Raw genomic sequence first — 27,021 nt, 5'->3', positions numbered from 1 at the left:
AGTTTCCCCATTCCTCAGGCATGCTGCTGGCTGCTCCCCCGCCTTTTCCCAGAACAGATATCACTTGACTTCCTCTGGTGAGGGCCAATCATTTCCTCAAATTCTCTTCCCATCCCTTTTTTTGTTTGTTTGTTTTTAGGAATGCACTATTAACTTCCCAGGCCTACAATCATATTTGTAGCCTGGGGAGTAGGAGAAAATGAAAAGCTTGACACCCAAGTACAGAAATACATATGGCCTCACTCTTGCAGATCCCTCTTTCCTTCCAACTCCTCCCATTTCCCTTGGCAGCTGAGGTCACTTATCACTCACCACAGCAACTGTGAGAGCAGTGAAGTGAAAAGAAGCCTTTCGGGAACCTCTAAAATGCTCCCTCCTACTCCTGGCTCCCTAAAATATGTCCCTGTCACAGCACTCTCACTCCCCTTACTATGACCCATTTAGAAACTTGCACATCAAATTCACTGTGTCCCTTCGGCATCCCATACAGAAGGAGATTCAGCTTTTTCTGAAAGTCCTCTGAGGACTGAAATTTCACAACCCTCAGAAGTCTATTAAAAGTCTGCTTTTTTTTTTTTTTTTTTTTTTTCCAAAGGCCATTTCTTCCTGGGCTGGCTCTTTTGTTGCCCTTATTTATATTCTACTTCTCTCATAAGGCTGAAGCAAAGAAAATCCCGTATATACCTCAAGGCAGTCTATACAAATGTGAACTCTTTATTATTTTAGGAAAGCAAAAAATAATAATAATAATAATAATGATAATAATTGCCTTACCCCCTACTACCCACAATGACTCACTTATTCAAGGCCCAAGACCCTACCTCCTCCAGGAAGTTCTACTCTTCAAACCCTCAGACACTGTATCAAAACAGGGCAGCAATGTTTCACATGCTGTCCTATTATATACATATTGATCTTGTAGCTTGAACTACATCATAAGCTCCTCAAAGACAAGACCAAAGGTCTTGCACTCTCATATTCTCCATAGGGCTGTGGGAAAGAGCAAAAGGAACAGGAAAATTTAGGTCAAGAACAACTGGTTTGGATTCTCAATTCTGACTTATTATTATGTGGCCTTGGGCAAGTCCTTTAAGCCTCAACTTTCTCCTCTATAAAACTGGAAATAATAACACTATCCCCTACCTCACAGGATTGCTATTTGATTCAATAGAATCACGTCTAAAAAGCTCTTTGTAACCATAAAGCACTATGGAAACGTGAACTATTATGTTATATTTAACCATAAACTACTTCTTGATGGACTATGTATACAGTTCTAAAAGTCAAGAAAACAAATGCTTGCCCACATGTATAATAAGGGCAAAGCTCCTCTGGCTCCCATACTAATTAACTGGATGGGAAGAATTGTTCAAAAGGTAGGCAGCCATGTTTTCTCCTTAAGATGGGCCTTGGAGTGCTAAGGATTTTTTTCTGAGAAACCCCTCACTAAGTATCATCAACACTGCAGGGAACTTAGCCAGCAAATTCAAGGCCTTAACACTCTCAATCTGTCATGACTATCCATCACTTCATCTTCACTGGACCAGTTACACTTGATAGAAACAAAAAATTTTAGAGCTAGAAAGAACTGTATACATCATCTAGTTTAAACCCTTAGCTGAAGAATATGAGGCTTAAATTGCTTGCCCAAAGTCATAGTGGCCGGATTTTTAAAAACTCAGACTTTTCAACATTCAGGCTAAGAGCGATTTCCCTATAACACCTTACCACCACTCCCATAAACAATCACCACAACAGAAACAACACTAAAGGGAAGGTCTAACTGTACTTTTAACCCCAAATCTAGCAGAAAAACATTAAGATCATGGAATTAGGATAATTTAGAACACATTCTTGTATAAGGATTCTAACTGCCTCTGATCTGACTGGTCTTTCTGGATGGTTGTGCCAGGAGGGAATGTTGTTGAAATCTGCTTACAATATTTCAATTAGGTAATCATGTTACTTAACCACTTAGTCACTTAACTGCTCTGAGTCTCAGTTTTCTCATCTGTAAATTGAGGGGGAAAAATAAAAGTATCCCCCCAAGGTTGTTGTGAGAAAAAAATTAAAGAACATATAGCAAGCATTTTGTAAACCTTTAAAGTGTCATATTAAGGTCAGCTATGATTACGAATACCCTTCTCAGATTCTCTACATGCTGCTTCTGTCCAGTAGAGTTCATACACATTCACTGTGGCTTGCACATATCCTTTGTTCTGGAAGGACAAGCTCTTAAAGTTAAGAACCATATGGAACACTAGAGGAGGGTAGGGGAGAAATACACTTTTTTATTTTAAAGTACTTACATGACATGACATATTTGCAGTTTCCATTCTTTTAAAGTGTCAATAATATCTTAAGTGCCAATCTGTTTATATTTCAAAGCAATAAACTATTTCAACCTTCTAGAGAGTAATGTGGTTTGGTGCCCAAAACCTTTGACTAAGGATTGATAGCTTAAGCTGATGAATTTTATCTCTCCATTCCAGAAAAATTAGTTACACTTGTGCTAAATGATATCAAATCACTTTGATCTTCTTGTGTCTCAATTTGGAAAGTTAGGATATCCTCTATTATAAAGATCTTTGACTTTAACTAATAAAAAAATAAAAAAGGTAGACTGACTGATTACTAAGGCAACAGCTAAGTTTCATACTGAATGATGACAAACATATCCTGGAACTTTAAACAGTATATAAAATACAATTTGGATGAGGTACCATTAATTTGTGATCAATACTTTCCAATTACAAATTAAAATCTACCTTCAAAAATATTGCTTCCTTAAAACTATAAATCACAGCAGGAGCCTTACAGTTATGCATTTATCCTGCAATGTTGTTATTTTTAAAAGGGCAGATGAAAAATCACAGTAAGTTACGAAGGCTCCAAGTGGCTTTTCAACTAACCAGAACCCAAACTAAGAAGCAAAACTAAACAGAATACAAAAAACCAGAACAGAGATTTTCAAGTCTTTGGGAAAATTAGAAAATTTAGTATTCATCCAGTTCAATGTGTATACCTATAAATTTCCTTGGGCAAGTAAGTTCAGGAAAGGGCTCAGGTTCATGCCAAATAAGAGTGGGTTGAAGGAATTCAGGGGATGATTTGCTGGGAAAAACTGAAGACATGATGGCTATCTTTAAGCATTTTAAAGACCAACATGTAGAAGACTTGTTCTGCTTGGTCCCACTTGGCAGAATAAGGAAAAATGGATGGAAGCTATAAAAAGACCATTTGAGGCTTGAAGTAAGGAAAAACTCTCCTAACAACATGAATTAATTGTCTCAGTAAGTAATGAGTTTCTTTTTAATGGAGATTTCAAACAAAAGATTACAAAGCCAGCTGTCATGTAATTTGAAAAAAATAAAATTATTGTTAAAATATGGATCTAAGATGGTTACCTAAGAGTTTTGTGATTAATGAAACACAACCAAAGTTGAACTGATATGTAATCATTTAAAATTATTCTTTGAATTATAACCAGGTTGATTAATAATATATCCAGAGAAATAGTGTGTGCTTGCAGAAAATATCAAATTAGTTTTGATTTAGAAGACAGAATCTTTATTAAATAAGTATAGTCATATTTTCATACTGAAAATCTAAATAACTCATTTTCTTTGAGAAAACATCACAAAACAGCAGAGCTGAGTGACTAATATATTTACACTGTTTTTTAAACTACTTAATGCAGATTTTTTTTTTTTTTTTGCAAAGACTTCAAGAAAGCTTCAGGCTGTGCTTGTTTTTAAAAGGAGTATTAGTTAAGGACAAAGAGTTCAAGAATTCCCAATAAACATAAAAACATAAACAAGAAACAAGTTCCAGAGAGCACTCATTACCCTCAAAACTTAAAAAGACAAAGTTACTGGAGCTGATACTAGTAGAGTGCAATAAATTACTCATTTTGGGGATGAACTAATTCTTTTATAACAGTGGGTCATAAAGGGCACCTTAGAAGTCATTTTGCAGACTTGTAGACTTGTCCATGGTCACATAGTGAGTATTGGGAGAGCTGGGATTTGAACTTGGATCCTAATTCTAAGCCCATTTTTTTTCCCTATCATATCATGAGATCTTTCATGTTTAATTTATATTAAAAACAGGAACCAAGTTTCCTTCCTAATTTTCATTCAATTTAGATTTTTCAAGAAAAAAAAAAAACACATACAGATTTCTTACAAGGATTTTAGCTTGGGGAAAATTTAAAAAAAAAATTAGTTATTCACTAGGACACTGGAAATCTAGATCATTCATTTTGTAAAAATAAAATTCCTCAATGTTTCTATACCTAAATTCCAAACAAAATAATTAGGAAAATAATTATTTAAAGAAATATTAATTAATTAAAGAAAATTAATTAAAGAAAAATCCCAAAATTTTTCTTGTGCTTACTTAAAAGTTCAGAAAACTAAAATACAATACTTCAATGAATCTATGGTCTCATCCACATGGGTATTCCATTCAACATGCATAGCACACACCTTTATATTGCATGTAATTTGTCTATGATTTTAAAAAAAAAGTCTGTCCCACCCACTGTTACTTAGGGACTTTCTCTAGATTTCTTGATGTTACAAGGATACCAATGAAACACACAGGCTATCCACCTGTTACTTCTAGTTTTCTTTATGTGAGCAGCTGATCTCCTTTTCTGAAAGTAGATTAAAAAAAATATATTGGGTGCACAATTCTTTCTTGATAATAAACTGGAATTTTGACACCCGCTATTTCTGTGCCTCTCTATTGCTTATTGGGTAACCTACAATTTCAATTTGTCAGAGATTTTGTCCATTCATGAATCATGATTAAATAGCATCAGTGGAAGAATATTTCTAAAAGATGGACTTTCTTTTTTCTTTAATGGGGCAAGGAAGAAGCTTGAGGCTAATGAATTTACTAAAAGAGACCCACTACTGGGTCTGTATCCCAAAGAGTTCATAAAAGAGGGAAAAGGACCCACATGTGCAAAAATGCTTGTAGCAGCTCTTTTTGTAGTGGCAAGAAATTGGAAATTGAGTGGATGCCCATCAGTTGGGGAATAGATGAATAAGTTATGGTATATGATTGTTATGGGATATTATTGTTCTTATACAGCATGACAAATATGGAAATATGCTTAAAAGGACTGCACACATATAAACTATATCAGATTGTTTGCTTCCTTTAAGAAGGTGGGAAGGTAAGGAAGGAAGGGAGAAAAATTGGAGAACATAAGAGTCTTACAAAAATGAATGTTGAAAACTATCTTTACATGTATTTGGAAAAATAAAATACCATTGAGGGGAAAAAAGTGACACAGAATTTACCAAATGCAGGCAGCACTCTTCCTCCTCAACATTTTTGAAACCAGGTCATTGTCAATTTATGTTGTTTGTCCAAGAAATCTGGAATGATGAACTAATCCTGTGGGTTGTCTTTGCAACTGAAAGTAATCTAGTTTTGGTAGATTACTGGGTCAGATTAACAATTCTGGTGAATATCTGAGACTAACATCATTTAGTAGAACTCGAACAAAACATCTCATACATCAGGATACATTCAACATGGGCAGCTAGATAGCACAATGGACAGAGAATGCCTGTGAAGTTAGGAAATCTCATCTTCTGGAGTTCAAATCCAGCCCCAAACACTTACTAGCTGTTTGTCCCTGAGCAAGTCACTTAATTCTGTCTTCCTCAGTTTTCTCATCTATAAAATGAGCTGAACAAGGAAATCACAAACCACTACAGTATCTCTGCCAAGAAAACCCCACAAGGATCACAAAGAGTTGGATATACTAAAATGACTGAGCAACAATACTGTTAACATACCCTCCCTTGGACCTTAGTACCTTCAAGTTCACCCACTTCTTCTTTACAAAATATATCCTTTGATAAAGTACTTACTGTGTTCCCAGACACTGTGCTAAGCACCAGGGGTACAAATATAAGACAGTCCTTTCCCCTAAGGAAGTTATATTCTAATGGTGACACTGACTTGCTAAATGAGGACCAAATATATCTTTCCCCAGCCACCTCCCCTCCCAAAAAGTTTGAAATCCCTTGTAACAAATTTACATATATCACATATTTAGAATTTGGGAGTCAAAAGAAAAGCACAAGACTTTCTACCTTCTTTCTCCTCTTTATCAAGGTGAAACACACTTCACAGTCAATCCCTGCTTTACCATATTCACTGGATTTGATCATGGAGTTTCACAAAGAAGTCCTAGAGAAGTGAAGAATATATTTTGTACTTATTTCAAATTATCACTAGATTGTTAGTTTAATGAAGAAGCAAGTCTTATCTTATTCTTGCCACATCTAGCACAAGGCTCTGCACAGAGGGTACATATAAGTTTTACCGAATTGATATGAATTCACATTACAGGATTACAACTCAGAAGTAAATATCTAGCATACTCTTATAAAAAAATTATCTGTGTGATCAAACTACAAAAAAAATAAAAACAGCTCACATGTGTATTTTCAATAAATCTGTTTCTTTTCCACTAAAAAGTATTTATAGTGATACTAGGTCACATTAAAAAAAAAAAAAAGAAATCTCTATCAGAAAAGTGTTCATGGAAAAGAAAAAAAATTGATAGATCTCTCACTGAAAACACAATGTAAGAATATCCTCTTTATAATCTTGGCTTTATATTACTTTGCCTTTTATAATGGGTTATGGATTTCAGACCAGCATCTTGAATTCATGTATTCCAAGCTCTAACTATATAATGTTTAATTTCATTCTTCTATGTTGAATTCCAAGCAATTTTTAATTAAAGACTTCAACTTCCTCTAATACAATTTCTCTATGTAGCTTGTGGGACAATGGCTGATGTCTTCTTTGGGAATGAGTGAGACAGAAGGAGTATTGTTTGACAAGATAGATGTAATTTTGATAGAAATCTCTAAACTAAGAGTGTTAGGTTCAAGCTTGCTCCTGAATCTATTTTGACTGAGCTTTTGTTACCAAATAAAACTAACCCCTTTCCAATTTTGTTTTTTTAATTATATCAATAAAATTATTTTTCATTTAAATATGCAAATATAAAATTTGCTTCTGTCTTAGCTCCCACTTATTTCTCATTTTATTTTACTGAAGCAACTACAGAAATGTTCATATTTCCTTTGTTTTCAGAATACAATCCTGTTTCCTACCACCTGTCCCATTATACACCTACTCAAAGTTTCTTCAGGATTATTGTCACCAAAAGCATTTTTAAATATATATTTCCATTATAGGCATTAGATGTGCTTACATTTCAGTTTTTGAAGATTCTGTATGAGAAGTATATTTGTATTCCCTCATTTTGGGGAAATTTAAACACAAGGTTCTAAATATGCCTCCCCTCCCCTGGTTTATCATTGGCGTGGCTCTTTAAAGAATTTGTTAAATTAACTAGCTATAATTAAATTTAATATAATAACTGATATCTAAATAGTATTTTAAGGATGTGCAAAATGGCTTCCATGTATTAATTTATTTGAGCCTCATAATCATCCCATAACGTAAGCACTATGGGTTATTGTGCTCATTTTACAGGAAAGGAAATTGAGGCTGAGAGGTTTGCCTGTGAACATAGTTTATCATAGAAATAGGATAGAACCCAGATCTTTGTGATTTTAAGTCCAAGACAATACCTACAACAAAATACAAAATATCTCTAAATATAAATATAAAATAAAATATCTGCTCCTGACAAAAAGAGCAACTCTCACCCTTTGAAATCAGGGATATTATTACAAAAATAATCAGAAAAACACTACCCACCCATTGATGCTGCTTCACAATTACAACATTACTAAATTATTTGGCAAATCACTTATTAAAAATATTATTCTTATAGAACTAATGATCCTTTAGTCCATTTCCCTTAAAAAATCACATTTTCACAAAATTAAGATATAGCCACCAGTGGCAGATGGGTGTGTCTCAACTCTATCAGAATGATCAATCACATATTCAACTTCTCTATCTTTATCATCTTGCTTTTCTTCCTTCCCCCTAACCTTTGTTTATCTTTCCTTTCCTTCAATAATCATCCAGGCAGGTGGTATAAAGATATGGCTGATCTCTCTATTTGTCTTCTCCCATTTTCATCACACATCAACTGCCACAGAGAAACCTAAAGTCCTCTGGACGCTTCAGAGTCAGCGTGGAAAAGTTGGTTGGGACTTAATATGACAACAAAGAAAAACTGGAATCTAGCCTTGAACTCTCCCTTCAAACTAAAAAGCAGCACCTGCTATTGGCCAGGATTTAGGAAACTCAAGCACCAGGAGGAACCCAAGCAGAAAATCAAACATCAAATCCCTCCTTTAATCAATTTTTATTGTTTTATTGTGTTTTTATGAAATTGAAGATTCATGGTAATGTTGCTTCAATCAAAACTCTTTGGCACCATTTTTCCAAAAGCATGTGCTCCCATTATGTATAATTCTCACAATATTTCAAACTTCTTATATCTGTTATAGTAATCTGTGATCAGTGATCTTTGATGTCAGCATTGTAAATGTTTTGGGGTATCACAAACTGCACCCTCCTAAGATGGCAGACTTCATAAATGTTATATGTCCTAACTGTTCCCTATCCTCCCCATTACCTGTGATAAAACAATATTAAAATTTACAGGCCAATTAATAATCCTACCATGGCCATTAAGTGTCCAAGTGAAAGAAGACTCAATCAATGTAGCAAATTTCAATGTTGTTTTATTTTAAGAAATGTCCAGACACCCAAGTCTTCAGCAATGACCACCCTGCACAGTCAGCAGCCATCACTACCAATTAAACTGTCACCACATAGAATGTGTTACCTTGAGAAGCAATAAGTACTCCTTCACTGAATGTTTTCAAGGGAAACCTGAAAACTACTTATCAGAGATGCCATAAGAAGATATTGATTCAGGGATAGGCTGATATAGACACTTTCCAAAATTCCCTAGTAATGAGAATCTGTGAATTTCTCTTAAAGATTTCTTCCTACATAAGTTTGAAAAATCCAGAATCTGAGGGACAAGGTAACTTTGCCCATGCTGCTATTTCTTCACGTTTTTTCATTTAACAAATTATAATTTATCTGAGTCTTTAAAAATTACCTACTGGTTTTCCAACTCCATTTGCTCCATTCTTATATAGGCCCCTCAGTTCTTCCCTTCACAGCAATGGTCTGTACGAACTCTGGCTCTGGCTATGGCCTGCCTGGAGCTCCATACTATCACCCTGGTGAAGAAGGGAACCAGCTTCATTTGGCATGAATGATCTTTGATGAAGCCATATTGGCTTTTAGTGATTACTCTTTCTCTTTCTAAATGATCACAAGCCAACCCTTTATTTAGCAGTACTAACTGCACAGTGGCAGGTTTCTGGGTACTATCTCTGGACTTGATTTCTAAAATTCACTTTAGGCTTAAGGAGGCACAGATTGCCCCCCCTTCCCAGCCACTCAAAACACTGTGAAACTATCAGATGACTATCAGAGTTGCATGAGAAATGACTGTGATGGGGTAACAAAATATAACAAATAAAAATCTGACACCCTCCCCCCCCAAAAAAAAAGACTGAAAAGTTCAGGTTCACAACTTGGGTTGATGAAACATCAAGCCATGGACACATGGAAACAAAACTCTATATTACAGAATGACTATGTAAAAGTCATCTTATTGATCATAGCCCAGTCAAATCCCCAAAATTCTAATTCTTAAAAAGGTGTTAAACTCGGGTCATTGGAAGAATTTTCTACACCAATGAAATGTGGGGTCTATATCAACCCAGGTCACTCTATGAGGCTGAAATAAAGCAATGTGTGTGAATGCTTTACAAAAGTTCATTATCACCCTTGGCTCATTCTATTAGGTCATGAGATGTTCTGAAACCATTGGAATAAATAATAGCAGCTAGTATTCATCACCTTAAGAGTTACAAAACATATGTTCTCCTTTGTTTTTCACAATAGCCCTTGTTAGATAGCTGCTCTCATTGTCCTTATTTTTCAGATTAGGAAACTGAAAATGAGAGAGATTCGGTGGCTTTCCCAGGGTCCCAGAAAGCCAGTTGGTGCAGAATTTGAATTTGGGTTTTCCTGTTTCCCAAGTCTAATACTATATCAACACTAGGAAATCCTTTTCACAAAAGGTAAGGTACCCAACAGATTGCAGCAAGATTTCCTATTTTCCTTTTTATAAATAGAGGTTACAATCATTTTTACTTTAAAACTAATCTTCCTCCTTGTTGAAATTCAGATCCTTCCTGATTTTCCTCTACCCTTTATAGCTAAGTCAATTTGTCAGTTGCTCTACTTTCAAAAGATAAGAGACTTTTAGTTCTTCACTGCAGACAAATGATTTTTATGCAATTCCTACTCCCCACCCTCCTCAACTCCCTAATTCTGTGAAAGTTAAAGATACTTGTTTTGTATAAATTTGGAAAGGTACTAGTAAAGGAGAGATCAGAGTGTTTGTCTACATGAATTAATGGTCAATAGTTCCTCATATTCAATAGTCAGCATTATTATGTTGATTGTTTAAAATGGAATTAAAGATTTTTTACACCTATGTCCTCTCTGCCCCATCCTATCCATATAGCTCTAGGAAGGCTCTACTAATGAATCCCACTTTAATTACATCTTTACTCAATTTGCACTCAACTTAAATTAGGACCCATGTTTTCTTGAGAAAGTCTTAAGAGCTGAAATCAAAGTATCCTAAAGAGTCAAGAAATAGTGATAAAAGAAGCAAAGAAAACACTAAATAGTTGCTAAAAGTAATTAGAAGAAAAACAAAAGAGAGTTAAAGGAAGAAACATTGTCCTGGTATGTTTGGCCTTGAGGAGTGGAAAAACTGAGCTATAAGAAGGGAAGGGAAGGATAGGGAGAGAAAGGAAGGGAGTAGGGAGAAAAGATTCCTTTGGCAGAATGGAAGAAGACAACTAGAAAACTTGATTTGGGTAATTTCCAAAATGAAATCTTAATACAACTTATTTTCCATAAAGGAACAAATCTATTCCTCAGAGAGGAGGGTTGTTTTGTTCTGTTTTTTAAAGAACCAATAAACTGTGAAAACAACTTTTTGTTTTCTGTATATAGTTTGCTTGTGTTCCAGTTCTTGGTCAATGTTTCTGGCTCTTTTCTTCAGGTATATTCAAATAAGCTTATATTGAGTTTCACCTTATCTTTAGAAAGAGCTATCTATCATTAAAGAGATCAAATAGCCTAAATGTGATCCTCTCTCAAATCAAATAACAACTACAGTTTCGATTCTGTCTCAAACATCTAGTGTCCCTCAGAATTAAACAATAATTAAAATCCCACTAATCAGCTCTTTAAAAATACTATAGTTATTATTTCTTCACTCTTCAATATAGAATATGAAATCTATAAAATAATGCAAAATGTACCTCCTTTTTTATAGTCAAATTAAAAGTCATTTGTAATTAGCGTTAATCTTGTCACATTATTAAAACTCCCTGAGATTATAATTAGAACATAAAGAGCTTACATAAACACAGGCTCAAATGAAGTAATATATGTAAGTATTTTATATAGAATATAGAATTTGGTTATAATAAACCTATAATTTTTGTCAATGATGAGCTTATATAAATATGGAGTTGTTATAACTTAAAACATTTCTAATGGTTTTAGCAATAATCATTTGTAGTTTTGGTAAGACTTGTGACTACAAACTATAACAAGCCCCACCTTTAGAAAGTGACAAATACACCTACAGGGTGTCCCAAAACTTAAAACTTAAAACCACACTTTAAAAAAATCTTCCAAGGGGACTAGGCTCTGCCAAGCAAGGCAAGTATGCCTAATCAGAAGAGCTGCTTTGTAACACAAATGAGTTCTTAAGTTTAAAAGGTGATTTAAAGACAGTGGGTTAACGAGTAGAAAGCAACTGCATAGAGCAGAGAGGAGACATAATCAACCACATTCTGAGTGCATCCTGAATCAAAATATAATTGGAAATATTACAAAAATAAAATAAAAACATACTGATGTGCCTCAAAGGGATCCTTATATATAAATTAGTGTGGCCCCTTCTAGTTGAGTTGGCTACCAGTAGTCTAAAACAGTCTAGACTAAACATTCCAGATGTCTAGTTTAAAATTTAAAAAAAGCAATTGTGCATTCCATTTTCATATGATTAGTCATTCTAATCATACTATGTCAATACTTAATTGCTCTAATGCAGAGTTCTAATTCTATTAAAGAATCATTCATGTTAAAAAAATAAATTTAAATAAATTATAAAAATTAAAAAATCTTCCGAGACATCCTGTCTATACATTATGTGTGTGCTTAATAAAAATAGTGCATACCTTTGATGTTAACAATCTAGTGACATGGGCTTCTTCACATACATGTCTCATACACTCCTATATCTCTTTGTGAGTGTTCAAAGATTTCAAAGTAAAGTTCAAGAAAGAGTCTTTCATTTTTAAAAAATATATGTGGTCAATGCGTGAATTTGTTTGGCTTCACTCCACAGGGGCTTTGTTTTTTCTTGCTTTCACAACTGGGAAGAGGGAAGGGGAAAAAAAAGACAGAGCTTAAAATTTTTTTCTTTTTTTAAAAAATCTTTTCCATTTCTTTTTTATTAAAACTTTTTTGTTTTTAAAACATATTTATGGACAATTCTTCATCATTAGCCCTTGCAAAACCCTGAGTTCCAATTTTCCCCACCTTCCCCCATGCCCTCCCCTAGATGGCAAGTAGTTCAATATATGTTAAACATGGGAGAAATATGTTAAATCCAATATATGCATACATATTTATATAATTAACATCCTGCACCAAAGAAATCAAATTAAACCAATTAAAAAAAAAGAGAGAGAGAGAGAGGGAAGCAAAATAAAATGCAAGCAAACAACAACAAAATAAGTGAAAATGCTATGTTGTGAACCACACTCCAATCCCACAATTCTCTCTGGGTATAGATAGCTCTCTTCATCACTGCACAATTGAAACTGGTTTATATCATCTCACTGTTGAAGAAAGCCATGTCCATCAGAATGGGTCATCGTATAATCTTGTTGCTATGGACAGTGCAGATCTTAATTTGAAAAACAAATGTCTTTTAAAGGCATTAAAGTAATATGATTCTTCTGTTTCTCTTTAATTTCTTTTCTTTCTTTCTTAAAAAAACATATGTAATAAATTTTATTTTATGCACACCAAGAATAATTTAACAATTACATTAATATAAGAAAAGTTAGCAACAGTACAGTATGAAATTTTAAAAATATATGTATAACAGTAGAAGACTTTAAACATTCCCTTAGCAGAATATTAGAAATCTTTTAGTTTGATTCCATCCAGCCCACTAGATGACATGATCATATTCACAGTGCTGCAAGCTCCAGAATAATTCCACCATGGTTTACTACCTCCCTCCATCAAAGAGGATATTATGATGGAATCTTCCCATTCAAAGTGGAAACTTGAAATTTAAGAGCCTTAATAAAAGAGGCTGTGAATTAAGGTCAATCAGATTCATTAAAAAGCTTGTTGTAAACCCATGATAATATTATGAGACAACGAGGGAATAATATAAAAGGTTAAATCAAGTAGAATATTCACTTTGGAACCGACTAGGAGACTCTCCTTCCTTTTCCTACCCTATGGTAAGGGTAGATACACTTTTAAATGGGTGTAATAAAATATATGTATATAAGATTATAAAGGAAACAAAGCACACCTAAATAGTCATCAAAATATTAAAAACAACAACAACAACAACAATATCAAATACACGAATTTTCTCTGAAATCTATGCAGAGAACTGGGGCCATAAACATCAGATTAAGAGGCTGTTCTCTATGGGTATCTTTCCCCTTTCTGTTCCCACTATTTCTCCCCACTTGTATATGTGCCATTTTTTTGGCAACACTGTGGAACAAAAGCATATTGTTATATAATGGTTTTGTCTTTTTCCCTTTTTTTCTTCCTCCCAGTATCTATCCTCATGTTCCATATTAAGAAATTCAATTGCTGTAGGCTCTCTCTTGCTCCAGTTAATGGTTAAATATATAGGATCATAAGGGTACTTGATTCTCTCCTTTTAGTATTAGAAAAATAAATTCCTCTCAAAAACTGTTATGAATATGAACAGTACAGTCATACAAACTAGTTGAAATGTACAAAATGTTAAAAAAAATCTCCTCAAAGTTAATAGATTAATGTGTCATATATATAACAAATTAAAATCTTACATTGCTTATTATTAATTTTTTAAGACTAGGTTTCCCTATCTCTCGAAGGCTAAAAGTGCAAGGGAAGCTTAAAGGGCCCCAAATCCCACTATTTATTGACCCAGAAGCTTTGACTTGATCCAATTCCCAACCTGGGCCCCTTAAATGGCCCTTTCTTAAATAACTTGGTACAGATCCCAACTCTTTTAGGACTGCCTCACTAGGCTGAAATTATTAAGGATACCCGATTGGCCTGGCCCAGTGCAATTCAGAACTCTGGGACAGGTCAGCTGGGGAAAACAAACATGGTCACTACCATGACCAGTTCTTTTTTTTTTTTTAATTTATTTTATTATTTTATTGTATTGAAGTTTTTTATTTACAAAACATATACATGGGTAATTTTTCAACAAATGCCTAGTTCTTAGTATTAATTTTAGGAGGAAAGTTGAATATTTCTTATTTTTTAAGAAAAATATAAAATTTTGAATGAACAGTATGGACTTAATCAATTAACATCCATTATATATGGGTATATATCATATCAAGTGCCTAATATTTGCCATTCTTTTTTTTTAATAATTATAAATTTTTTTTACAATATATACAAATGAGTAATTTTTTTTTAAATAGCATTATCCCTTGTATTCATTTTTCCAAATTATCCCCTCTCTCCCTCTACTCCCTCCCCTAGATGACAGGCAATCCCATACATTTTACATGTGTTACAGTATAACCTAGATACAATATATGTGTGTAAATCCAATTTTCTTGTTGCACGTTAAGTATTAGATTCCATTATTGCTCTGTAAGAAATGACCAGCAGGATGAATACAGAGAGGCTTGGAGAGACTTACATGAACTGATGCTGAGTGAAATGAGCAGAACCAGAAGATCACTGTACACTTCAACAACAATACTGTATGAAGATGTATTCTGATGGAAGTGGAAATCTTCAACATAAAGAAGATCCAACTCACTTCCAGCTGATCAATGATGGACAGAAATAACTACACCCAGAGAAGGAACACTGGGAAGTAAATGTAAATTGTTAGCACTACTGTCTATCTACCCAGGTTACTTATACCTTTGGAATCCAATACTTAACATGCAACAAGAAAATTGGATTTACACACATATATTATACCTAGGTTATACTGTAACACATGTAAAATGTATGAGATTGCCTGTCATCTAGGGGAGGGAGTAGAGGAGAAAATCTGGAAAAATGAATACAAGAGATAATGTTATAAAAAAAAATTACTCATGCATATATACTGTCAAAAAATGTATAATTATAAAATTAATTTAAAAAAAGTATTAGATTCCGAAGGTATAAGTAACCTGGGTAGATAGACAGTAGTGCTAACAATTTACATTCACTTCCCAGTGTTCCTTCTCTGGGTGTAGTTGTTTCTGTCCATCATTGATCAAATGGAAGTGAGTTGGATCTTCTTTATGTTGAAGATATCCACTTCCATCAGAATACATCTTCATACAGCATTGAAGTGTATGGTGATCTTCTGGTTCTATTCATTTCACTCAGCATCAGTTGATGTAAGTCTCTCCAAGCCTCTCTGTATTCCTCCTGCTGGTCATTTCTTATAGAGCAATAATATTCCATAACCTTCATATACCATAATTTACCCAACCAATCTCCAATTGATGGACATCCATTCATCTTCCAGTTTCTAGCCACTACGAAAAGAGCTGCCACAAACATTTTGGCACATACAGGTCTCTTTCCCCTCTTTATTTCTTTGGGATATAAGCCCAGTAGTAGCACTGCTGGATCAAAGGGTATGCACAGTTTGATAACTTTTTGGGCATAGTTCCAAATTGCTCTCCAGAATGGTTGGATATATTCACCATTCTTTACCAGAACCCCCCCCCCCATCAAATAGTTCCTGCCTTCAAATTTATTACTTTTCCTTTTTTTTTTTTTTTTCCTGGGGGAAGAGAAATAAGGAAGAGAAAATGGAGGAAAGAGACAACAGTTCTAAACCCTGGCTTTACCCTATCCTAGGCAATTTTTAAAATCTAAGTTGAGTTTCCAAATCAATAAAGTTTAGGTTGGTACTTGCAGAATTTTTCAAAGAATCAAAGTAGATATTGAATGCAAAAGTGCTTTACCTATGTAAGGCACTGTTGAGGTCCAGAAGTGGTGGACCCCACAAGTATACTGGGATTTCAGGCTAGTGTGGTGAGTTGTCTCAAGAGAAGTTATTGGATTTATAGGATATATAGATTACATGCTGTCTAGAAGGGGGGGGATAAAAAATTGGAACACAAGGTTTTGCAAGGGTGTATGTTGAAAACTATTTTTGCATGTATTTGAAAAAACAAAATATAATAAATTAATTAAATTTAAAAATAAGGGGGTCAAAGATTTTGTTATAATGCTAAGAGCAGGCAAAATTCTAAGAGAAGTTAGCAAAAGAAAGAGATTTTAGCAATTAAGAGAAAACACAAGTTGGCTAGCAGAGATACTATCATAGCTTGGCAAGTGGGAGATTACAGGGCTAATTCTAATGGAAATTTAGGATTCTAACAGGAATTAGCTATTGAAATATTTAGCAAGTGGACTAACCCCAAAAAGGAGATAGCTATTAACAAAGAGAATGACACCTTATAATGGGTAAGCTAAAAAGGAGTTTAGCTAGTTGTTGAAGTACAATTAAGTCCTTTTATAGCAGAAATATAATCTCAGGAATTTGATATCATGATTTGGCTTTCTGATTAGTTATAGTATTCTGTGGGGTTTCCAGAGATCTCTATCTGGAATGAGATAGTAATCAAAAATATACTTAAATAAAGGCAAGAGCTACTTAAGGCTGAGATGATCCTATCAGTAATCTTCCCTATTTGCCTCAGGGAGTCGTATAAAATAATTCAGGTTTTCTCAACTACTTCTCACCCCAATGTCCAGGACATCATTAGAACTATAAGATGACAAAGAAATTGTTAGTATTATTATTTTTTTAATTATTGCCAGCACCTAGCAGCAGCAACAGAAGCCAGCAGCAGCCAACAACCAGCTACGGCAGCCAGCAGGCAGCAAGCAGTAGCAGAAGTGAACTCTTTACCATATTCTTTTATTATGGATCAGTGGCTAAAATATATATAGTTAAATCCAGGAAAGAACAACAGGGAGATAAATTTCAAATTCACTACATTTTTTATTAGAAAGAATAAGTTAATAAGTTGTAAGTATCTTTTTTTTAAGCATTTGATTTTCTTTAATCAATAAAAGTCCAGCACATTAATCCTAGGAACCAGATATACTGATTTCTAGTTCAGATTTTTGTTCAAGATGCAAAAGATAAATCCTAGAATAATAAAACTAGCAATAATGAACCCTAGATTAAGCCAAATGTTAATTAAGGCTTTACTTTCAACCACACTTTACTTATCTGGATTCTCCAGAAAGTGAGTCATCTTTAGGATGCCATAAGGGGGAAAAGAAGAGATAGAGATAGGAAGAACACTTGTTTTCAATCTGTTAGAAGTTCATTTCACTTCATAGACAAGTTCTCTCTTCATTTCACAAGGTAAAACTTTAGAAAATTTAAAGAACAAATGATTTCCTTGGGCTCCCAAAAGCCAGACTTACCAGATTCCTGGATAATGAAAGAGTAAAAGCAAATAAGAAACAACCCACTAACTCCAAATACTTTAACCTTTGAAATGAAAAAGCTATAACCAGATCCTAGCAACATTTTATAACACCAATATTGGTGTGAAAAGCTGAGCTTAAATCTGACCTACTCTGTTTTTGTTCTTGACCTTCTAATATATTAAGCAGCAAAGTCAGTTATTGTGGCATCTTCTCTCCTACTACCTCAAATCTTCATTAAAAGAAAATTGCCTCCTTTAGCTTTTAACACAGAAAATTATTTTAATGTTTATGGTTTTTAAACTAAACAAAGATTCATTGCTCAATAACTCTTTAGTTGGCCTCCAGACCTCCAATTCTACCTCCAGTCCATCCTGAATATCTCCTATACTGTTTTTATAATTATGTCATTCCTCTTCCCAAGGATTCACAATGGCTTTCTGCTGTTTCAAGAAAAGATTAAGAGGCTGAGCTCAAATTCAGACTCAGACATTTAACAGAAGTTATGTGACTTTGGGCAAGGAACTTAACAAGAAAGGAAGAAAGGATCAAGTATAGAATCAAAGCCCTCCAAAATGGATTAATCTCCTTTACCTAGATTTCTCTCCATTCACAGAATCAGATATTTAGCTCTAGAAAAAAAACACTGAAGCTCCCCTTAACTATTCTCTCAACTTCCTAATTTTAGAGGTAGAAAAGACAAATCCAACCCCTCATTTGAAAAATGAGGAACTGAGTCTGAGAAAGGTTAAGTGACTTAACTTTCAAGGTTAAGTGTAAACTGAGGTCACACAGGCAATCCTCACCCTTATCATCTATATTATAGCAACCCTAACTGCATTTATAACTCTCAACCTTTCAAACACTACCAAAGTGAAATCCCTTGGCGGCCTATGAAATAAATCAACGCCAACGACCATCCTCCTCCTCCTTACACTTCTTTCCTTAGGGGGCCTTCCACCCTTCACCTAAGGATTTGAACTCATGAAATTTCCCCTTATAGAATCATAAGATCATAGAGCTAGAAGGCATTTCACAGACCATCTTGTCCCATCAGATCATGAAGACAAAAAATTGGATGAATTCTTCATCATACTGATGGTCAATGAAATGTAGTGCAGTTCCAAGACCAATAGCTATCAGATCAGTCACCCCACTATTCCCTAAACTATTTTCACTGTCACCTTAAAACCAGTTCCCATGTACTTCCCCTCCTCCCTCTTTAAATCCAACCTATCTCCCAACCTATCTGTCAAAGACTAAGTCAAGTCTGATCTTCTCTAGGAAACCTCCAAGGTGCAATGGCATCTTGAAAATGGATTAAATGTAGCATGTGAGCACCATTTGCATGGCTGGATTACACTGGGGAGAAGTGGAGGGGAAGAAGAGTGTGAAGAATCCTAAATAGGTTCATGATAGGTTGTGAAAACAGGATTTCAATGGCAAAAAAGCTTTTTTCTATCATCTTCTAGAAAAGCTGTTTGAGGAGAATGAGGGTCAATGCTGTGCCGAGAAACATCAGTCTAGCAGCTGTATGGAGAATGGATCAGAGGTTAGGACAATGCTGAGCAAACAGCAGCACTCAATACACTCAATACTACATAATTGCTGATCTCTGTGACCTTTTAAAAAGTTAAAATATCTATCAAAACTATTATACTCAGCATCTGTTAAGTAACAAAAACAATCTATTTTTTCTTGCCTGAAAATACTACTCTTTTTTAGCTGTTTCTATCTGCTGGCCCACTATCCGGAATATGTGTAGAACTAGAAAGCTAAGTTGTGGCTAGGTTGTAAATACTTTACTGTAAATACTTTAAATGAAGGAGGAGTTTGTATGTGAGCCTAGACCTGATAGGGGACAACTGCCCAGGAACAGGGTAAACTAATGATGCTACCTGAGAAGATAATAAATACTTAAGGTTTAAATAATAAACCCCATGGAGTCACAGAACTAGTGACTGTGGGGACTCTTTCCAGGACCATAGTTTCATGGTGACTTTTCATTTAATGACACTAATACTTCACACTTTCAAGTCCCTCCCCCTTACCTCTTTCTCTTAATTATAACAAAACATCATAACGAAAGCTTGATGTTCTTGCACAGGTTGAGAAAAAGAAAAAAAGGCCTTGATGTCCTCAAGTGTATATCACACATATAAATATAATTTAATATTCTGTCTGCTTGCTTTATTTTCGCTTCTAAACTGTCAAATCTAGTTTTAAGTGTTGTGTTTTGTTACTTTTTTTTTTTTTTAAAATACTATGAACCAGCAGGGTTATATAATAGTGTCCATTAAAAGCCACAAATGCCACATGGCACATCTGTCAAATTATAGCACATCTGTCGATGTGAGATTATTGCTACAGAGGAATGAAACTAATTTTTATTTGTAGTTTGCTGCATAAATTTCATTACTATGTAGTCACACTTTCTATACATGTCTAAAATTTTACTTGAACTTCATTGACTTTAATTCCTAAAATATTTTACTGCAAGATTATTTGCAATAATTAATTTTGATTAATTAATATTTTAAGTAATTTTAATATTTTAATTAATATTCATTTTATTTTTTATTAATTCAGGGAATTGTGGAAATATAAAAAACTGCAAAGAAGACACAGTGGAGAATTCCAGCTGGAGTGATGAATGCTCCCCAACAAAGATAGTGCACTTTGAGGAAGACCAGATAGTGCTATTAAGTGTTTGTGCCTGAAAATATAGATTCCAATCCTCTATTTGCCACTTCCTATTTGTGTGACAGTCACCAGCACAAGTCATTTAAGCTTCCTTGGGTCTCAAGGGTCTTCATCTGTAGAAGATCTTTCCAGTTCTAAATCTAATTTTAGAATCCCCAAAGTCCTAGAATGGTCATGGCCCTCATGTACATCAAGTATACCAAACTTAGTATCTGGCTCTCTTCCAATAGGTAATGTGGGTGAATCAGACGGGAGTCAGAAGACCTGAGTGAATTTCAATTCAAGTCACCTTTAAAACACAGACCCTCTAGTTCCACAGCCAGCATTCTAGATCCTAGCTTCTTAAACAAGTCAAAATCCTATTTGGGGGTTTCATAACTGAATGTGGGAGTCACAAAACTATAATTTATTATTAGTAAATGTTTAATTTGTATACTTCTTTTTATATGGCCATAGGCTTAAGATCACATAAAAATTTCTCAGACAAAAAGAAGTCATGGGTGGAAAATTTTTAAGCAGCCTGCTCTGGATTATATGATCTCTAAAGTTCTTCATAATCTGAAAAACTATAATTCAAGTACATGGGGTGATCCACATTGTCATATGAAAAAAAGGTTTGCAAAATTTGCTTTTAGTAAATAGAAAATAAAATAAATACAAATTCTAAAATTGATGTACTTTAACACCTAATAAAATCTATGAGAACACTGAGATCAATGCCACAGTCCTCATTTGTTTACTTTCTTCCCAACCCCACTGTCAACACAAGAGATTTCCTGCCAAATTAGGCCATCTGGTCAACTTATTGCTATAATTATGACTATTTATTAACTAAACTATTTACCAGAGAGGTAATTTTTCAATTTTCTCTTTTACAATTAAGATCCACTCATTTTACAACTAAAATAAAGTTAAATAGGTATTTATATAGCTTTTGTAAAGCATATCTTTAAAAATCTACAGAAAAAATTAATGAACTCAAAGATAAATTACTATTATTCAAGAAAAAATTGAAGCTCTTATAAATTAAAATAATTGAAATTATTTATTATGAAACTTTCACAGAAGATATCAAATAACATTTTTTTAATTCTTTAAGCCATTATTGATATTTTTCAATCCCTTAAAAATTAACTTAAAGTAGAAAACCTATTCAAACCAATTCAATTAACAGTAGCAAAGTAGATTTTTACATGTAATTTTGAACATAAGTAAAATTTATAATATATTCCTTTGAGAAACATAAATAGGAGATTGTCACATCACAGTAAAATTTATTTAATTATTTAATTGTTAAAATTAATTTTAATCAAATGTAAAACCTTTATTGTAAATCATACTATATTCAATATGAACTTAAATTATATTTCTTATGTCCTAATAAAAAATTTACTATTTCCTCAGTCAAAAATACTGACTTTAATAGTGGCAATCCAACTCTTCATTCTCAGATAGGCATACACTAACCAAAAGAAAAAGCTAAATATATTGGTATTCAAGTATTTAATATTTTTTAGCGGTGGAAATACTACTGATGACAGACATACAGTTTCTACTTTGGCACATGCTTCATTAAAATTTAATTAGTACCTGGGTTTAAATAAACCTTCTCATGACCCTATTAAAGTTCCTTTCATTAATAATGCAATGTGCTTTTTTTAAAAGACTTTTTGTAAAACAATTAAAATTAAATACAGGTGTTACTGAGACTGTCTCAGGAAAGTTACTGACCTTAAGAAATAATTTGTGATAATGAGGGGAAAAATAATTTTTAAGTTTTAAAAAAAATAGTTGGGTGATTTAAGGAAATTACAGTAATTGGAATTTAAATATTTGTATCCATAACATTTTAGCCTTGCATAGTCTCAAAAATTTAAAGGGATCTGTGATTTCACCAATTAAAATGTCCCCTCCAATAATGCAGACTGAAATCAATCCATCCCTAGAGAATTGATGCCATATTCTCCTATATTTGCCAAGAAGGGTAGGGGAAGGGAATAGCAGCATCTATTGATTGTGTTGGAAGCCTTCCTTACTTTTGCTAAACCTTGGGAAGATACTAATGGTGAAGTTAGGCTGTCCACCTGTCATCTCCTGTCTTTTCTACATGTCCAATCTATCTTTTCTTCCTATCATACCCTATTTTCATGACTTCTTATATTCCTGTTCTTCACTTTACCTAAGTACAGAAAGATATATCACCTGGCTGGTCAGACAATGAATTCTTTGGCCATATCAATTTCAGAAATGATGTAAAGTAAAAAATGGCCCTCACTTCTATGTAGCTAGCCCCTTCATACTTGTGCAATTACAGTGGCAGTGATTTGGAAAAGAGAGCAAAAAGGATATAGAAGCACATAGTTTTTAGACCACCTAATAAGCTTTACCTTAGTTCTTAATAATTTACAGGATATAATTTTCCAATTATCATAACATCACAAATGAGTACAATAATCAGAGAAGCTAAATCATTTCAATCTTGTCATTTTTTTTTCTTTCTTTCTCCCTTCCTTCTTTTCATTCATTCTTTCTTTCTTCCTTTCTTTTTTTTTTAAATCTTGTCATTCTTGCTAGAAACAAAGCTAGAAGGAAGAAGGAAGTTGCTGTGAAACAATGGTACTCCCTGGAGAGGCAAAGACTTGGCCATCTTGTATTGCAGTGCTAATTTGCAAAAAAAAAAAAAAAAAAACAAACAAACAAAAAACAAAACCCAAAACACTGTGAACAGCATTACAGTTTATGAACCATCATCAGCTGCAAAAGATGAAGTGGGAGAGAAAAATCTATAAAGAACTCTGCAAGACCCTCTTAATTAAATCAACATATACTTTGGTACTCGGTGACTTCAATGCAAAAGTAGAACTACACTAAATTATCCAACTTCACAAAGATAGTAAATGTCACAAGTGAGATTCCTTGGGCTCCAGTGTTTTTTCAACACTGAATATAGAAAAGAACATACTCAACAGATCTAGTGGAGCCTAAAAGAAATTAGAAAAGGAAGAAAATTATTTCCTGCCATTTTCTTATTGGTCTTATGAAATTGTGTGTTTGTAAGACAAGAGTTAGTATCATATGTTTTCTCCAAACTAATGTTTACAGTCTGAAAGACGGAAGAATAATGCAAAGGGTATATGTAGGGAGAAACTTTGTTAAAGATGCAATACAAATTTCTGTGGATTTGACAGTTTTCTCCAAGGCTAACACTAATTAATTAATCTTCCCCTAAGCTCTAGGCCCAAAATCTAGCAGAGTTCTTTAGGACACTTTAACTAAGAATTATTTTAAAAATCAGCAGCTGCCAGGATAGAAAGCCTATCTCTAAGGCTTTTTATAAATGTCAGAGTGAACATGGATTGGTGTTAACAACTATTTTTCCATTCAACCTCACCTAGCAATACAGAATCAAAGCTGATAATACTTTATAGCCCAGTAATAATCATGGCAATCTTCAATTATTGTAACACAACACTTATAGTATCCATTTCCAAACCAGATGCTTTTCTCAATGTTCAAACAAATATGCTTGTAAATTATATCGGCTACTGATAAAGAAAGTGAGGACATTAAATATACAGTATTGAGATGATCTTCACATTATTTCCATCAGGAACTGCATATATGTAACTTACATCAGATTGCTTGCTGTCTTCAAGAGGTTGAGGGGAGAGAAGAAGGAGAAAAATTTGAAACATAAAAGTTTTGCAAAAGTGAATGTTGAAAACTATTTTTGCATGTATTTAGAAAAATAAAATATTACTTTAAAAAAAACATTATTTTCTTCAAAGCTATAGGTTGTAAACATTTTGATTAACATGTTTTATATATGGAAGAGATTAGATCAAATCAAGCCAAGAAGAAAATGTAGCTTCCCCATCATAAAGAAGAGACTCTGTCTTCTCCTAAGAACTTTCCAGACATATGCACAAGATCAAAGAGTCATAGATTCAGAGCTCAAAGGAACTTTAGAGATCATCTTGTCCAATCCACTCTTTGAAAAATGATGAAATTGAAGTCCCCACAGAGTTAAGTAGTCACATAATAAAGCATACTATTGGGATCTGAACTCGAGTGCTCTCACTCTAAATCCAACATTATTTATATAACATCACATTACTTTATGTTCCCAAATGATATAAATGAATAATTATAATCCCTAAATCATGAAGCAAAAATAGGACACAAATAGGACACTAACCTTGGTTCATGATATGGAGATTCTAATTTTCTTGTTTTTCGAAGTATCAAAGAATTATAAGTCAAAACATAAAATATTTTAGGAAAACCTTTAAAAATGAGAAAGTAACTTAAATAAAGTCTTAGTCCAAGAGTATTTTATCTGCATAGAAACATATGCAAGTTAGTTCTTTCCTTCCTCAAAATGCAGTCTACAGATTAGTGATTGGTTATTTTCTGATCTTATCAATATTATGTTTTAGTTAGGACATGTATCCTTCTGACTTTCTTGAAAAAATCTAGGTGAGAAATTAGAAGATCTTCATTGTCCTTAATCCCCTGTTTAAAATAGGTTAGAGGAAATCCTCTTTCCTCTGAAGGAAGATTAGTCAGAGCCAATAGGAAAAAGGACTTCTTTTCTATGTAGTCATTAGGCTTGTCCAGATACTGTAAAAAAATATATATTAATCAGCTCCAACCATAGGGTAAGCAAACTGATCTACAAAAAAAACGATAAAAGAAACAAATACATCACATACACACACATCACTTCAAGTCTTCAATTGAGTAGCTTGCACAATTCCTTCCTGCCTTAATCTTAGAGAAGGAATACAGATTTGGAGCTGGAAAAGAACTCTGAGGCTATCTAATGCAATCCCCTCACTTTATTTATGAGGAAATTAAGGCAAATAGAGGTGAAATGACTTGCCCAGTGTCACAAACATAATAATAAGCAGAACTGACATTCACACCGAGGACCTTTGACTCTGAATAAAAGCTTCTTTCCACCATACCATCCTGCCTTCCTTATTTAACAAAAGAGGCAACAGAATTTTACTCAACCCACTCATGGGTAACTCCAGTGGTTCACAATAAAAACACAGGAGATTTTTTAGTTGCTAAACTGCATCATAAGGATCCATTGTTTGTGTTGAATAATGACCAAATGATATCACTTCAGCTGGGCACATTTTGTCAGAAAGTAATGGAAAAGGAGGACCATATTTATTGCAAGAACTTCTTTATTATTACTATTTCCCCCACTACCAATTAAGGGGAATAGGATTTTAATCTACCCAGTGTACCAGCAAGAATGGCAGTATCGGTGAGAACAGCTAAGAGAACCATAAGGGCCATGTGATTCCATTGAAGAATTCAAATCACAAATTTCACCCGCAAATATCTCCAGTGACAATAGGAATATCCAGTGATGTAGGAATGAGCCAATAAGAATAAGAAGTAATATATCAAGCCAAATATATAAGTTTTTTAAAAGCAAATTTAACTAACTAAAACAATCGGATCAGCCAACCATTCTGAGAGCAATAAGGAATTATATCCAAAGGGTTATCAAACTGTGCATATTCTTTGTTCCAGTAGTGTCTCTACTGGGCCTGTATCCCAAAGAGATCATAAAAAGGGGAAAAGACCCACATGTATAAAAATGTTTATTGTAGTGGTAAGGAACTATAAACTGAGTGGATGCTCATCAGTTGGAGAATGGCTGAATAAATTATGGTATAAGAATGTTACAGAATATTCTTGTTCTATAAGAAACAATCAAGAGAGGTCTGGAGAGACTTACATGAATTGATGCTAAGTGAAATGAGAAGAACAAGAGAACATTGTACACAGAAACAAGATTATACGATGATCAATTCTGATGGACAGGGCTCTTTTCAACAGTGAGGTGATTCAGGTTGCAATAGTCTTGTGATGAAGAGTCATGTGCACCCAGAGAGGGGACTGTGGGAACTGAGTGTGGATCACAGCACAGTATTTTCACTTTTTTGGTTGTTTGCTTGCATTCTGTTTTTTTTCTCATTTTTTTTCCCTTTTTGATCTGATTTTTCTTGTGTAGCATGATAATTGTGGAAATATGTATAGAAGAATTATATATGTTTAACATATATTGGAAGGGGTAGGAGGAAAGAGGGAAAAAAATTTGGAACACAAGGTTTTAAGGGTTATTGTTGAAAATTATGTATGTTTTGAAAATAAAAAGCTTTTAAAAAAAGAACTGGATCAGAGGTAGACTACCTATCACTATAATATCAACACTGACAACACTTTATAACCCAGGAATGATCATGTCAATCTTCAATTATTATAGTGTACCAATCATGGTATCATATCTGCACCCAAGGTAAAAAGTGGCCAATGAAGATATAATTTCATATGTGATCTTAGACACTTATTGTCTGTGTGACTCTAGGCAACACACTCTACCTCTGTCTGCCTCAATTTCCTCAACTATAAAATGGGGACAAAAATAGCACCTGCCTCCTGGAGTGTTATGAGGATCAAATGGGGAAATACTTCTTCTTAGCACAATGC

General features: G+C 33.9%; 1 protein-coding gene across 6 annotated transcripts in view; it reads right to left on the bottom strand.

Moving 5' to 3' along the window:
• The window catches only part of ATP11A (ATPase phospholipid transporting 11A), a 214,640-nt gene that overhangs the window by 167,506 nt on the left and 20,113 nt on the right, over positions 1–27,021 (bottom strand). For 4 of the 6 annotated variants that reach the window (XM_074299559.1, XM_074299562.1, XM_074299561.1 and 1 more), the window contains exon 1: positions 6,120–6,212. The exons of the other annotated variants lie outside the window; for them this stretch is intronic. In XM_074299559.1, coding sequence (XP_074155660.1) covers positions 6,120–6,197 — 78 coding nt within the window. In that variant the 5' untranslated portion in view covers positions 6,198–6,212. Of the gene's footprint in view, positions 1–6,119; positions 6,213–27,021 lie in introns of those variants that run through there. 6 annotated transcript variants of the gene reach the window in all.

Source organism: Sminthopsis crassicaudata, chromosome 3, assembly GCF_048593235.1.
Source record: "Sminthopsis crassicaudata isolate SCR6 chromosome 3, ASM4859323v1, whole genome shotgun sequence".
Taxonomy (NCBI): domain Eukaryota; kingdom Metazoa; phylum Chordata; class Mammalia; order Dasyuromorphia; family Dasyuridae; genus Sminthopsis; species Sminthopsis crassicaudata.
The sequence above is the reverse complement of the archived record's forward strand: the minus strand, read 5'-3'. Positions and strand labels throughout refer to the sequence as shown.